The following is a 12,202-nucleotide window of genomic DNA, read 5'->3' as shown; positions in this document are numbered from 1 at the left end:
TATTTGATCTGTTGAATGCTTCTGCCAAAAGATGTTTAGGCCTGGGGGGAGCCTGTTCACAATTTTCTGGTTCCCTTTGCCATTTATAAAGGGGGAGGGAAGTGACATCTACTTCAAATTATAGTACGACCACTTATGGGGGGATAAAAGTGGTGGTGCTGGTATTGGAGACGCTGTCCCTGGCCACACACTCCTCAGTCAGGTGAGGGGACCAGACTAGTGTGTGGACAGTTAGAGGGGAGTGTACCAGCCAGTCCATGGGGGGTGTTGCCCTGCTCGGGACGGGCTGTCCTCGGCCCTCTGCTCAGGGCGAGCCGTCAGGGCCCTCTGCCCGTGGGGGGCTGTCTTCGGCAAAGTTCTCTTCCAGATTCAGAGTTTGGCTTTGGGGTTCCACCAGTCTCCATTGACCAGGACCAGTTAACGTGGCTTGTCTTATGTTTTTGTTTTACTCCACATTTTCTCCTGGACCTTGTACTGTGATCCTTTTTAGAGTGGTGAGAGGTGGTAGCAAGGCACCATCTAATGCTTCTGATCTCAGGCTCACTTCCCTAGTCCTTTCACTACATCTTTGCTTTTCTTCCCTCTTTATTTAGGACACTGCACTTTAGATGATTGTCCACAACCTTTTTAAAATCCTGGTTGCTTTTCATTCATCTGCTTTGTGCCTTATTTATTTTTGTCTCTTTGCTTTTCTATGTACTTTTCAGTTAAGTTCCATGGTAAGTCTTACTGAAATTGAAAATGTTTTAAAATGGCTTGATGTGAATTACTGCAATTCATAAGCTTCTTATGCATGAATGTCTGGTAGATATATTTACCCATTCTTTTAATTCATATTATTAAAACTTTGTAATTTTCTTCATAAACATCTTGCATAACTTTTGTTAAATTTTTTCTGGTTCAATTTTGTGGCTATTAAAAATGTTAACATTTTTTAAGAAGCATATTTGTTGTCTATGACTGATGTGTAAATGTCCAACTAACTTGTATATTAACTTTACTTATGCTTGGCCACTCAGCTAAATTATCTTACTAATTGAAAGAATTTGTCTGTAGTTCTAGGTAGTTTGTAGTTAGTTTTGTTCTTTCCTAACCAGTTCTTATATTTTTTACTTCTTTCTACATTAGAGATGATGAGAATGGTATAGGACATGGCAGAATTCAGATCTCTTGTTCACAGGGTTGCTGTGAGTCATAGTTGACTCAGTGGCACCCAACAACAAACACAGCCACGTATTTCTGTTTTATTTTGGGTGAAAGTTTACAAAGCAGAGAACTTTCCAGTCAGCGAGTACTCCGTCATGTGTTTTGTGATGTTGTTTGCAGTCCTCTCCCTGTAGCAGCACTTTTTCAACTTTCTCCCTGGTTTCTGCTTGTTACTATCTCTAGTCTTTCCCTGCCTTTGGAGCTTTGTGTTGGGGTAAATGCTACCTGTTGATTCTTTTGTATCTTCAGAGCCACCCTACAGAGCTGTCACTCTACCAGGACAGGCACATTTAGATGCAGCAGGTGCCTGAATGGCAGTCACTCTTTGTGGAAGGAATGGAAAATTCAGAACCTTTTTCTTCTCTGAATTTGTATGAATTTACTTAACTAAAAATTGCCTGTTAGTTGCTCTTTGCCGTGATGGTGGCTATTTTTGAGAGGATGAGGTAATGCCGTATCTTTGACATTTTTTTCTTTTAATAGCACTGTCACTGCACCTTGGGCGTAAAGGTACCAAAGATATGTTGGTTGGCTGATTAAAATGCTTTCAGGGCACTTGCTTTTATACGAAGGATATATTTCAGAAGACTATACAACTCGGAACATGAAAAATTAGGGACATTATCCCTATAAGAATAAGTATGATCAAGTGAGAGTTCTTAAATCTGTTGTGGCTGTAACGTATTTATGCTCTCTGGGCACTCTGTTTTCTCCTGTGTGTATCCAATATTCCACAGAATGTTCTCTTCCAAATTAGGAAAATGGCATATAATGACAGGTATGTGCTCTTATTCCTAGCATTTTTTAAAATATGTGACTACTCTTTCACAGTTAGTAATCTTTCTCAACACTAGTCCTATTTCTAGTTAAATGCTTGGAAGACAAAATGATAATAATAGATGAAAAGTGATTTTAAATTACAGTGAGTGTTGAAATGATAGCACAATACGCACCAGAACTGATAAGGGTAGACCACGACATGGTTCACATCACTAGCAAGGGACGAGGGTGGTGAAGCTTCATCTCACATACTTGGGGCATGTTGTTAGGAAGATCCAATTCTTGTCAAGGGACATCATGCTTGGACAGATAGGTAGTCAGAAGGGACCCTCCACAAGAAGGATTGACACCTTGACTATAATGGGCTTGAGTGTGTCAGAGGTGGTCAGGATGGCACAGGGTAGGGCAGAGTGCGCTTCCATTGTTCATAGTGTTGTTGTGAGTTATAGGTGACTCAGCAATACTTAACAACACAAGGGTTTTATTTATCATCTAATATGTTGCTACTGGATCACAACAGAGTTTATATTACTTTGCTAGAAAACAGTATTTTGTGGAATACTTGATATGTTTTTAATATTTTAAAAGTCTTATTTATTGCAATACACACAAATGGTGTTGTGTTAGTGTTTTTTTCTTTAACATCTCTGACTTAAGTAAAGTTTTGTGGTTGTTTCTTGTTTAGGTACCGTTAGGCTTCTCCACTCCACCTGATGCCCTTCCTCCAGTGCCCCATCTGGCATACTGTACTCTGGAAAATTTATATCTTCTGATGGGCAGAGAGCTGGAAAATCTAGAAGAGGTGCCTCCAGGCAACGTACTAGGTATGTGGTTCTGGGCATCTTGCCTTTGTCCATTCCTGATATGCTAACACAAACTTAAATAACTTTAAATTTCTGTTGTAATTTTATTACTGTGAATTGACATCTGTATTCATAATTCATTTTGCTAAGATTAGTAGCAGACCAGTTATAAGATGGGTTGAGTCAATGTTGTCCCACATGCTTGACCTGCTGTATAATACCATGACTTCAACTTCAACAGCCCCTCCTTGTTCAGTTCCCTAGCTCTCTTCAGTTCAGTTCCCTGTGTCCCTTGGGTTTGGTAGTTCACTGAACTGAGTCTACCAGAGACTCAGATCCATCAGGGAAATGACTCATGTGACCGCAAGTATGCAGGGTGGTTTTGCAGAGACTGGTAAGGATTGTAAATGATCCATTGAGGGCAGATATCCCAAAATAAAAAGAGAGCTAGCACTAAGATCCCATGACTTTATCCTAATTTTCTCCCTAATACAATAAATATTTCAGCACAAAATAAACAGTTAATCATTGGCTAGGAAAGATACTTTAAAAAACCTTAGATACCCAGAGTGTCCTTAGAGTTTAACTTACTACAGTTGAATAATCAGTTTGTGGATCAAGAATGTTCTATGGATTATGGTGGGTCATTGATAAATATTTATGGCTCAAATAGTCTGTGACTTTGTTGTCCTCAGATGGAATTTCTTTGTGTGGCAACCCTCAGGAGACATCCTTCTCATCTGAGGGTTAGTTCAGGTGACATAAATATTTCTGGTTCTGCAGTTTGGTTTTAATTGTTAGAAATTATTTCAAAGCAGGGGTGGCATCCACTTCCTAAATAACATGCCCCCCAGAAACTCTATGAACTTTGATAAATGTCAGTAGTATAGAGGGGCTTCAAGCCTTTTGTTTATAGGGTCTATGAGTCGCGCTGGACTCGAGGGCAATCAATAACAAGAATTCTGATACAAAGATCTGTTTAAATTCATTTCTTCTAATACTTGACCATACCTTTGCTAGCTAAGTAAATTATTTCCATAATTATTGTTCCTCATCTCCTTTCTGTTTACTACCTGCTTAACTTCTACCTTTTTTGCAAAATTCACTTTTTGAAGTAAGTCATCAAGAGTTGCAGCCAACTTATCTCAACCAGTTTGGTGTTTTCTATAAAATGCTGTTCAGATTAAGGCATTTCCTTTGCACTGTCACAGGAACCAGACTGTGTGCTCTCTAGAATGCTGTCTCCTGCTTTACTGCTTAAGCCTTCGCCCTTACAATTATTGTCAACAATAGAGCTATTTATAGGGAGATTGCTTGAGGTAGAAGTTCTTTATATTTATAGCGAATAGTCCAGAACAGTTAGTATCTTATCTGGATTTGGTGAAATTTAATTCAAGAAATTAGTCAAAGCCTTTTGCCCTTTTCACAGAAATGCAGTCTGTTCTTTGTTTCTTTAATTCACTTTTATTTTTTGAATGAAATGAATAGAGTTCCTAGCTTGGTTGTACTATCTATTCTTTTGCAATAACTTTGGAAAATGTCTTTGATCATTAATAAATGACATAACTTCTGCAGTCACCAAAATATTTTACCAGGAAGAACATTGGAAAAAGAACAGAAAGCACTCTACTTTTCTTTAGAACACTCTGATAGGTGACTCACCTTTGAATTTTCTGCCTGTTTTTTCCTTTGGTGACTTTAAGAGAAAGTCCATGATTTCTTCTGAATGGACTCTCAGACATGATGTTGGAATGAGAGAAAAGGTATTTTGTTAAGACAGTGATTTTTAAATTTCTTCCCAAATAAGGGTGTGGTATTGGATTGACTCTTTCCCAAGGAGTTTGGAAGCTTGACATACTTTAGTTTCTCTTTTTCTGCTTTCTGTTTCTGGATTTCCAGGTGCTGTCCAGGACTCCTCAGCACCTGGTGCATCAAGAAGGAAACTATTCCTTTCTCATCTGCTTTCTAAGACAGTCTTAGCTCTGCCATCTGCTATAGGGAGACCCAGAAGCTAAACATTTTTCTTTACTCTTTGGGAAAGAGTTAATTCCTTTTTTAAAAGCTTCGTTGACCTTTTAAAAACTGGGGTGATGGGAGGAGTTGGAGCAAGGGAGAGGATGATCACTTTTTTAAAAAAACAACTACGTAAGGAAGAGACAGGCTCGCTAAATGAATTGATGAGAAAAAGCTTTATTTTTATTATTATAATTCGAATTACATAAAAAACCTACTTTATAGCCTCACACTTTGTGCAAGGAAACCCAAGGATTGACAGTCCAGGACAGGAGTGGTAGCCCTCCTGTATCATCAAGGAGTCAAGTGCCCTTTGTCTCTTTGCTCTGCCCTCATTGCCATGTGGGCTTTTTCCCCATGGAACTAAGACAGTATCTCCAGGAATCATGTCCACATGGCTGGCAGCCAAAGTGAAAAGATATTCTTTAATAGCTTCTAAGTTTATTCTCCTTTTATTATAGTTTTGTTACATGGCCACTCCTGGCTACAAGGGAAGCCAAGAGATTGGGATGCCATTTTACCTTTTATAGCCTCTAAAGTTAAGGCAAGGGATTTTTGGATTGTAAATGGCTTTCAGATAGTCCATTGTTAGCCACATCCTTCCCACATTTGCCTGGTGATGCTTCAGGTCCCTTCATTAAAGTTGTCAACTTCTTTCCATTAAGGAGAAAGATAGTTCACCAAAGGGCTTGAGAATATAGCATTGACAGAATTGGAACCCAGCCAGCCACATTGACCTGTCTTTTAATTGAGATCTAATTGAGCTGTCTGATGACTGAAAAATGTTGCTGTTAGATGTTGTTAGGTTGTTTCTGACTGAACAACTCTATGTACAACTGAACGGAATACTGCCTGGTTCCTGTACCATCCACATAGTCATTCCTATGTCTAAACCCATTGTTGCAGTCAGTATGTCAGTCCATCTGGTTGAAAATTTTCTTCTTTTTTTGGTTAACACTTTCCTTTATCAAGCAGTCCACAAACTAACCCTACATAATAACATGCTCAGTGTACGTGAAATGAAGTGTCATCATCTTCATTTCTAAAGAGCATAAAGCTGAGTTTCTAAGCCTGTACTCCAAAACAGATTCAGTTTTTCTGGCAATCAATCTGAGTTACATTTTTCATTCTTTGCCAATACCATAACTCAAATACATGAATTATTTGATCTTCCTTATTCGTTGTCCAGCTTTTGTTTGCATATGGAGCAAGTACACATTGGGCCAAGCACACCTTAGTGACATTTTTACTCTTGAATACTTTAAAGAGATCGTTTACACTATTTTTATCTAATGTAACACACCACTTGATAGTCTTGACTGCTGTTTCATGAATGTTGATTATGGATTCAAATAAAATGACATGCTTGACAGCTTCATTATTTTCTGTTTATCATGTTGCTGTTTATTGGTCCAGTTGTGAGAATTTTTGTTTTCTTTATGTTGTGGAGTAATCTATTCTGAAGGCCACGTTCTTTCATCTTTCTCAGTACAAATTTTAAATCCTTTCACTTTAGCAAACAAGGCTGTATCATATGCAGCACAGGCTGTTAATCTTCCCTGAAATCTAATGCTACCTGATTTCTTCTTCACGTAGTTTAGCATCTTGGATTATTTGCTGACCATACAGTTTAAATAAATATGATGTAAAGATGCAACCTAGATGTATACTTTTTCTGATTTTAAATCGGATTGTTTCCCTTTGCTATGTTTGAACAACTACCTCATCGTGTGTGTGTGTGTGTGTGTATGTGTGTGTGTGTGTGTAAATTCTTCTGTGCCATCCAGTTCTTTTTTGTACAGTGTCTGTGTATACTCCTTCCATCAGCTCTTAATGCTTTTTAAATCATTAAGTATTCTGCCCCTAGCATCCTTAAGCTTTGCAAATCGTGGCTTGAATTTATATTTTAGTTCTTTCAGCTTAAGAAGTGCTGAGTGAGTTTGGCCCTTTTGATTTTCTGACTCAAGTTCCTTGCACATTTCATTATAATATTTTGCCTTTTCTTCCCAAGCAGCCCTTTGAAATCTTCTATTCAGCTCCTTAACTTCATGATTTCTTCCCTTTGCTTTGGCCTCTCGTTGCTCCATGCAATATTCAGAGTCTCTTCTGACATCAATTTTAGTCTTTTCTTCTTCTTCCTTCTTAGTAATGACTTTTTGCGTTCTTCATGAGCGATACTCTTGTTATCTTGAGATCTTCCCACAGCTTATCTGATCTTCGTGCGTTAGTGTTCAAGGCCTCAAACCTATTCCTGAGTTGTTTTTTAAATTCATGATAGATAGACACAAGGTCAAATTTTGACCCCTGTGGATATGATTTAACTTTCTTTAGTTTTAATTTGAACTTGCATATGTGCAGTTGATGGTCTGTTCCACAATTAGCATCTGGCCTACTTTTTACTGCTGATATTGAATTTCTCCAACAGTTCCTTCCACAGACGTAATCAGTCTGTGTATAGCCTGCATTTATGTTTCTTATAAAAGGTGTTTGCTATGAATAAATCATTGATTTTATAGAATTCTATCATTCTATTTTCAGCCTCATTTCTGTCACCAAGTCCATATTTTCCAACAGCTCATCTTTCTACCTGATTCCCAACGTTTGCATTCCATTCACTTATTATTGTTAAAGTATCTTGGTTACATGTTTGATCGATTTCTGACTGCAGCAGTTGATAGAAATCTTCTATTTTCTCCTCTTTGGCTCTGGTTGTAGGTGCACAAATTTGAACGGTAGTGGTATTAGCAGGTCTTCCTTGTATGTGTATGGATATTATCCTGTCACTCACAATATTGTATTTCAGGGTGAATCTAAAAATGGCCTTTTTAAACTATGAAAGCAACCTTGTTTTCCCTCCCCTTTTCATCTCCAACATAATAGAACATATGATCGTGGGATTCAGAATGTCCTCCCATGCCAGTCCATCTGATTTCACTAATACCCACTATGTCCATATTTATGCATTCAATTTCTTTCTTTACAATGTAAAGTTTTCCTGCATTCATGCTGAAACTGAAGAAGACTTGAAGCACTTGCTGCAGAAGGTCAAGGACTATAGTCTTCAATGTGGTTTGAACCTCAAGGGAGCTCTAGTGGCCTAGTGGCAAGAAGCTGCACTGCTTTCCCAGAGGGTGTTGTTGTTGTTGTTGTTGTTATTGTTGTTATGTGCTGTCGAGTCGCTTACGATCATAGCCACCCTATGTATGTCGTTTAAATCCACCAGTTGCTCTGCTGGAGAAGGAGGGTTAATGGTTAATCTCCTGTACCAGTCAGATCCAATTTGATAGTGCGCGCGTGCACACACACACACACACACACACACCCCAAAAAAAAAGATAGACAAAGATTCTCACCACTGGGCCAGTTAGCAGCACCATATTAGATGGAGTAGAGATTGAGGTTGTTAGCAATTACAGCTTGCTCAGCTCCACAACTTCACCAGCAGTCAGGAAATCAAAAGACTAATTTCATTGGGAAAATCTACTGTCATGGACTTCCCTAGAATGCTGAAGAACAACGATTTCAGTCTAGAGACAAAGGTGCACCTGATCCAGACCATGGTCTTCTCAGTTACTTTTTATTCTTCAGAGAGTTGACAGTGACTAAGGATGACAGAAGAAGAATAGATGTGTTTAGGTTGTGGTATTGGAGAAGAGTCTTGAACATACCATGGACTGCCAAGAAAACAAATAGGTCTGTCTTGGAGAGGGAGAAACTAAGACTCTCCTTGAAGGCTAGGATTTTGAAGTTCTGCTTCCCTTACTTTGGGCACGTGGCCCGGAAAGATCAGTCTTTGCAGAAGGACATCATTCTCAAAAGGATGGATGGACAGCACAGGAGAGGGAAACCCCAGTAGAGATGGATTGATAAAGTAACTGGGGCAGTGGGGGTTGGTATGTCAGAATTAATGAGACTGGCTCAGGACAGGGAAGGGTTCAGAGCTGCTATACATAGGGTCACTATGCATTACAGGCAACTAAATGGCACATAACATACTATGAGAGGTTTGGAAGCAGGAGTGGCATCCACTTCCTAAACAGCATGCCTCTGGAAACTCTCTGAACTTTGATAAATGTCGATAGTTGTAGAGGGGCTTCAGGCCTTTTGTTCATATGGTTGCTGTAAGAAGTGCTCAACTCGAAGGCAGTCAACAACAACGTGTGGGGGTGGGGAGTGGTGAGGGAGGCACTTTTATTCTTCATGCTATTATCTATGATTAGTAATGATCCACATAGTTGAATGCCTTTGCAGGGTCAATGAAATATAAGTAAACTTCTTTCTGGTATCTTTAAAGAATATCAGAATGATGGAAGACATGTATGTACCAAATTTCTGGTCATAATTTTACTAAATAGTTACATATAACCTTCCTAAGTTTCGTTTTTACCAAATGATTTGAACTAAAGGAGTGATTACTAACATTTCTCATGATAGAGAGCACTCTGGTAACATTGTCCTTGGTGAGTTGCACTGCTAATCCAAAGGCTCTGTGTCTCATGGCTCAAATCCTTCTGTAGCTCTGTAACAGAAAGGCAGACCCTCTCTTCCCATTGTTATGCACAGCCTCAGAAACCCAGTCCAAGGTCATTATACATCAGAACCAACTCAAAAGCAGCTTGAGTTTTCTAAGTAGAAACAGCCACTTAAATTTTTTTTTCTAAGACTATTTATGGATTCCCAGAGAGCCTTCATATGGTAGAATAAAGAATATGGTAAAGAATATGGTGTGTTGTATCTTTATCATATATCTAAAACTTTAGAGATAAAACATGAATTGCAGTGTATGGAGTACATTTTATTGCTGTAACTTAATTACAAGCACAGTTGTAGTAGTTTATTTGAAGTTTTAAATGGCCTTTTTATAGTGGCAGGCTGATTTATGCAGATGGAGTGAATGAAGATACTTAGTATTTATGGTGTAAGAAGTCTTCTTTGGACAAAGAAAGACTTGAATCAGTACTTCACTGTTTAAATAAAAATCAAAACCAGGTTTTCCTCAAGGATCCTTTTAGCTTATAGGTGTTTTAGACTTGTATATTTTAAGAGAAAAACATTATTTCAGAGAATCTTTTTCTCCCAGGTGTTCATTAGAAAGGAACTCTTATGTCTTCTTATGTAGCATAATATGCTACTCATTGAGAGGTCAACAGTTCAAATCCACTTTCTGCTCCCTCCACAGAAGAAAGTTATTCATTCTCAGAAAGATTTATAGCCTTGGAAGCCTGATGGCGGTGGGAGGGGTCACTATAAGTCAGAATCAGCTTCACTAGTAAAGTGTTTACTAGAAGGAACAAGAAATGCTTTGATATGGTTACTTAGATGGTTAGATTGATAAGTTCACCTATACTTTGAATAAAGCCTTGAAACATGTAAAGCACTGGCAGTATTTGAAAGTTAGTAAGTTTAGAACAGGACAGAAGAGGAAATGCCGTGTTCTTCTATGTTAAAAGGTGAGAAGGAAACAAGCAGGCAGTATGCCTAGCTGTTCACTTTAGGTTTTGAGGGTGAGCCTGCTGATCAGGTATGTAATGGAAATGTTCTTTTCTTTGAAATGGTAGTATTTTCTTGTTGTTGTTAAGTGCCGTAGAGTCATAGATGACCCATAGCGACCCTATGAAAGAAAGTCTGGAGCTCAAAATTTTCCTGTTTTCTCCTCTAAGTTCATAGAGTTTCTGGAGGCAAGCTTTTTTTGTAAGTGGATGCCACTCCTGCTTCCAAGCCTGTTTTATAGGGGTGATTCACAAAAACCAGGCCCGAGGTCCCAAAAGCCTTTTTAAATACAAGGCTAAATCCAGTCAGCTCATAGCTACACCCTAATCTCAACCCCAAGCCAGAAAATATAGCTTATATATATAGCTATATATAGTATAGTATATTATAGAATATAGTGACTGAATTTCATACTACCTGCTCTTCTTTTTCTATTCCTACAAAATAAACGTAAAACCAAAACCTATTGCTGTTAAAATTAATCCAAGGCAAACTACAAAATAATCTCCCTTGTAGCCCTATTAGGAGTTTTACTCTGTAATATCCGAAGTCAGGAATAAAGTTAACTAAATGTTAATTTCAGCTGTACTCTTTGACTATCCAGCATCAATAAAATCTAGTGGCTGAAAATTGGAACAATTTCTGTTTTCTTCGAAGATCCACACTTGGGGCATAACCTGGTGGGGACTACTCATTCTCTTCCATTCATCAGTTGATACGACTGAAAGTCTTGGGGCTACAATCAGTGTTGATTCTGTCCCTCACAAGTGCAGCTGATGCTGGATGTTGGTTGGGGCTGGCACCACGGCAGGCACCTCTGGCATTGGGTTCAACAGGTGAGTCTCTCAAGAGGGAGAGAACCAGCAAGAAATTACAAACTAGCTTCCAAAGCCATTCAGTCTCCCTTCTGCTTATTAGAGTGAGTCACACAGTAGTGTATTTTTAGGGTGGAACTGACTCCACTCTTTGATAGGAGAAATATCAAAGAATTTGGGTGGTTAAAGAAAACACATCACTCATCATACATTTGTATTTTAACAGCAGACATATATCATAAATTAAGACTTAAGATATTTTTAGTGAGTAGGACAGAACTGTAGATGGCCACGACAGGTTTGTAAACACCATCTTCATCTACTAACCCGGAGAAAAAGCTGTGATTCCTACTTAATAAGAAACAGTGAAGGTTAACCAACACTTCCAACAAGAAATCAATCGAACATGCAACCGAGATGCAGTGATCATAGTGATGGCTGACTGGACTGCAAAAGTTGAGACCAGGGAGAAGAATCAATCAGTAGTCAGAAAACATGGACTTGGTGACAAAAATGAGGCTGGAGACAGAATGATAAAAATCTGTTTAATCAGTGATTTATTCATTGCATAAACCTTTTATAAGAAACACAAGTAGTGACTATACACATGGACATCACCTGATGGTTTACACAGGAATCAGATTGATTACCCCTGGAAAAAGTCATTGGAGAAGCTCTGTATCAGTGGTGAAAACTATACCAGGTGCTGATTGTGGAGACTATCAACTACTCATATGCAAGTTCAAATTGAAGCTAAAGAAAATGAAATAAAATCCACAAGAACCAAAGTTTGACCTTGAGTTTACTCCGCCTGAATTTTAAAACCATCTTAGGCTATGGGGGCCCATGTGAGAGTGCTTTCCACCCCATGAGAGACAGTGATGGAGAAAGACTGAAGAGACTGTTGCAAGATGTAACCAGAGGAATTGTGGAGATGGAGCCATAGTTAAAAGTTTTACTTGCTGAATGATTGAATGAAAAGCTGACTTATAACTACTCTGAAATAGAGTATACCAGAGGTTTATTTGTGGCTCTAAACTGAACCTAGACTTTTACTTGTTGATGGAGAAGCTTTCTAAACTAATTGAGGTATTG

At 38.6% G+C, this 12,202-nt stretch overlaps 1 protein-coding gene across 2 annotated transcripts in view; it reads left to right on the top strand.

Moving 5' to 3' along the window:
- Positions 1–12,202, top strand: part of EFTUD1 (elongation factor Tu GTP binding domain containing 1) — a 231,874-nt gene that overhangs the window by 56,864 nt on the left and 162,808 nt on the right. For both annotated transcript variants that reach the window (XM_006885125.1, XM_006885124.1), the window contains one exon: positions 2,672–2,810. In XM_006885125.1, the coding sequence (XP_006885187.1) occupies positions 2,672–2,810 (139 nt within the window). The remainder of the gene's footprint in view (positions 1–2,671; positions 2,811–12,202) is intronic.

The sequence above is a fragment of the Elephantulus edwardii genome, unplaced genomic scaffold, assembly GCF_000299155.1.
Source record: "Elephantulus edwardii isolate Elephantulus edwardi_28Jun2011 unplaced genomic scaffold, EleEdw1.0 scaffold00041, whole genome shotgun sequence".
Classification (NCBI taxonomy): domain Eukaryota; kingdom Metazoa; phylum Chordata; class Mammalia; order Macroscelidea; family Macroscelididae; genus Elephantulus; species Elephantulus edwardii.
Note: the sequence above shows the minus strand (reverse complement) of the source record. Positions and strands in the feature narration are given on the sequence as shown.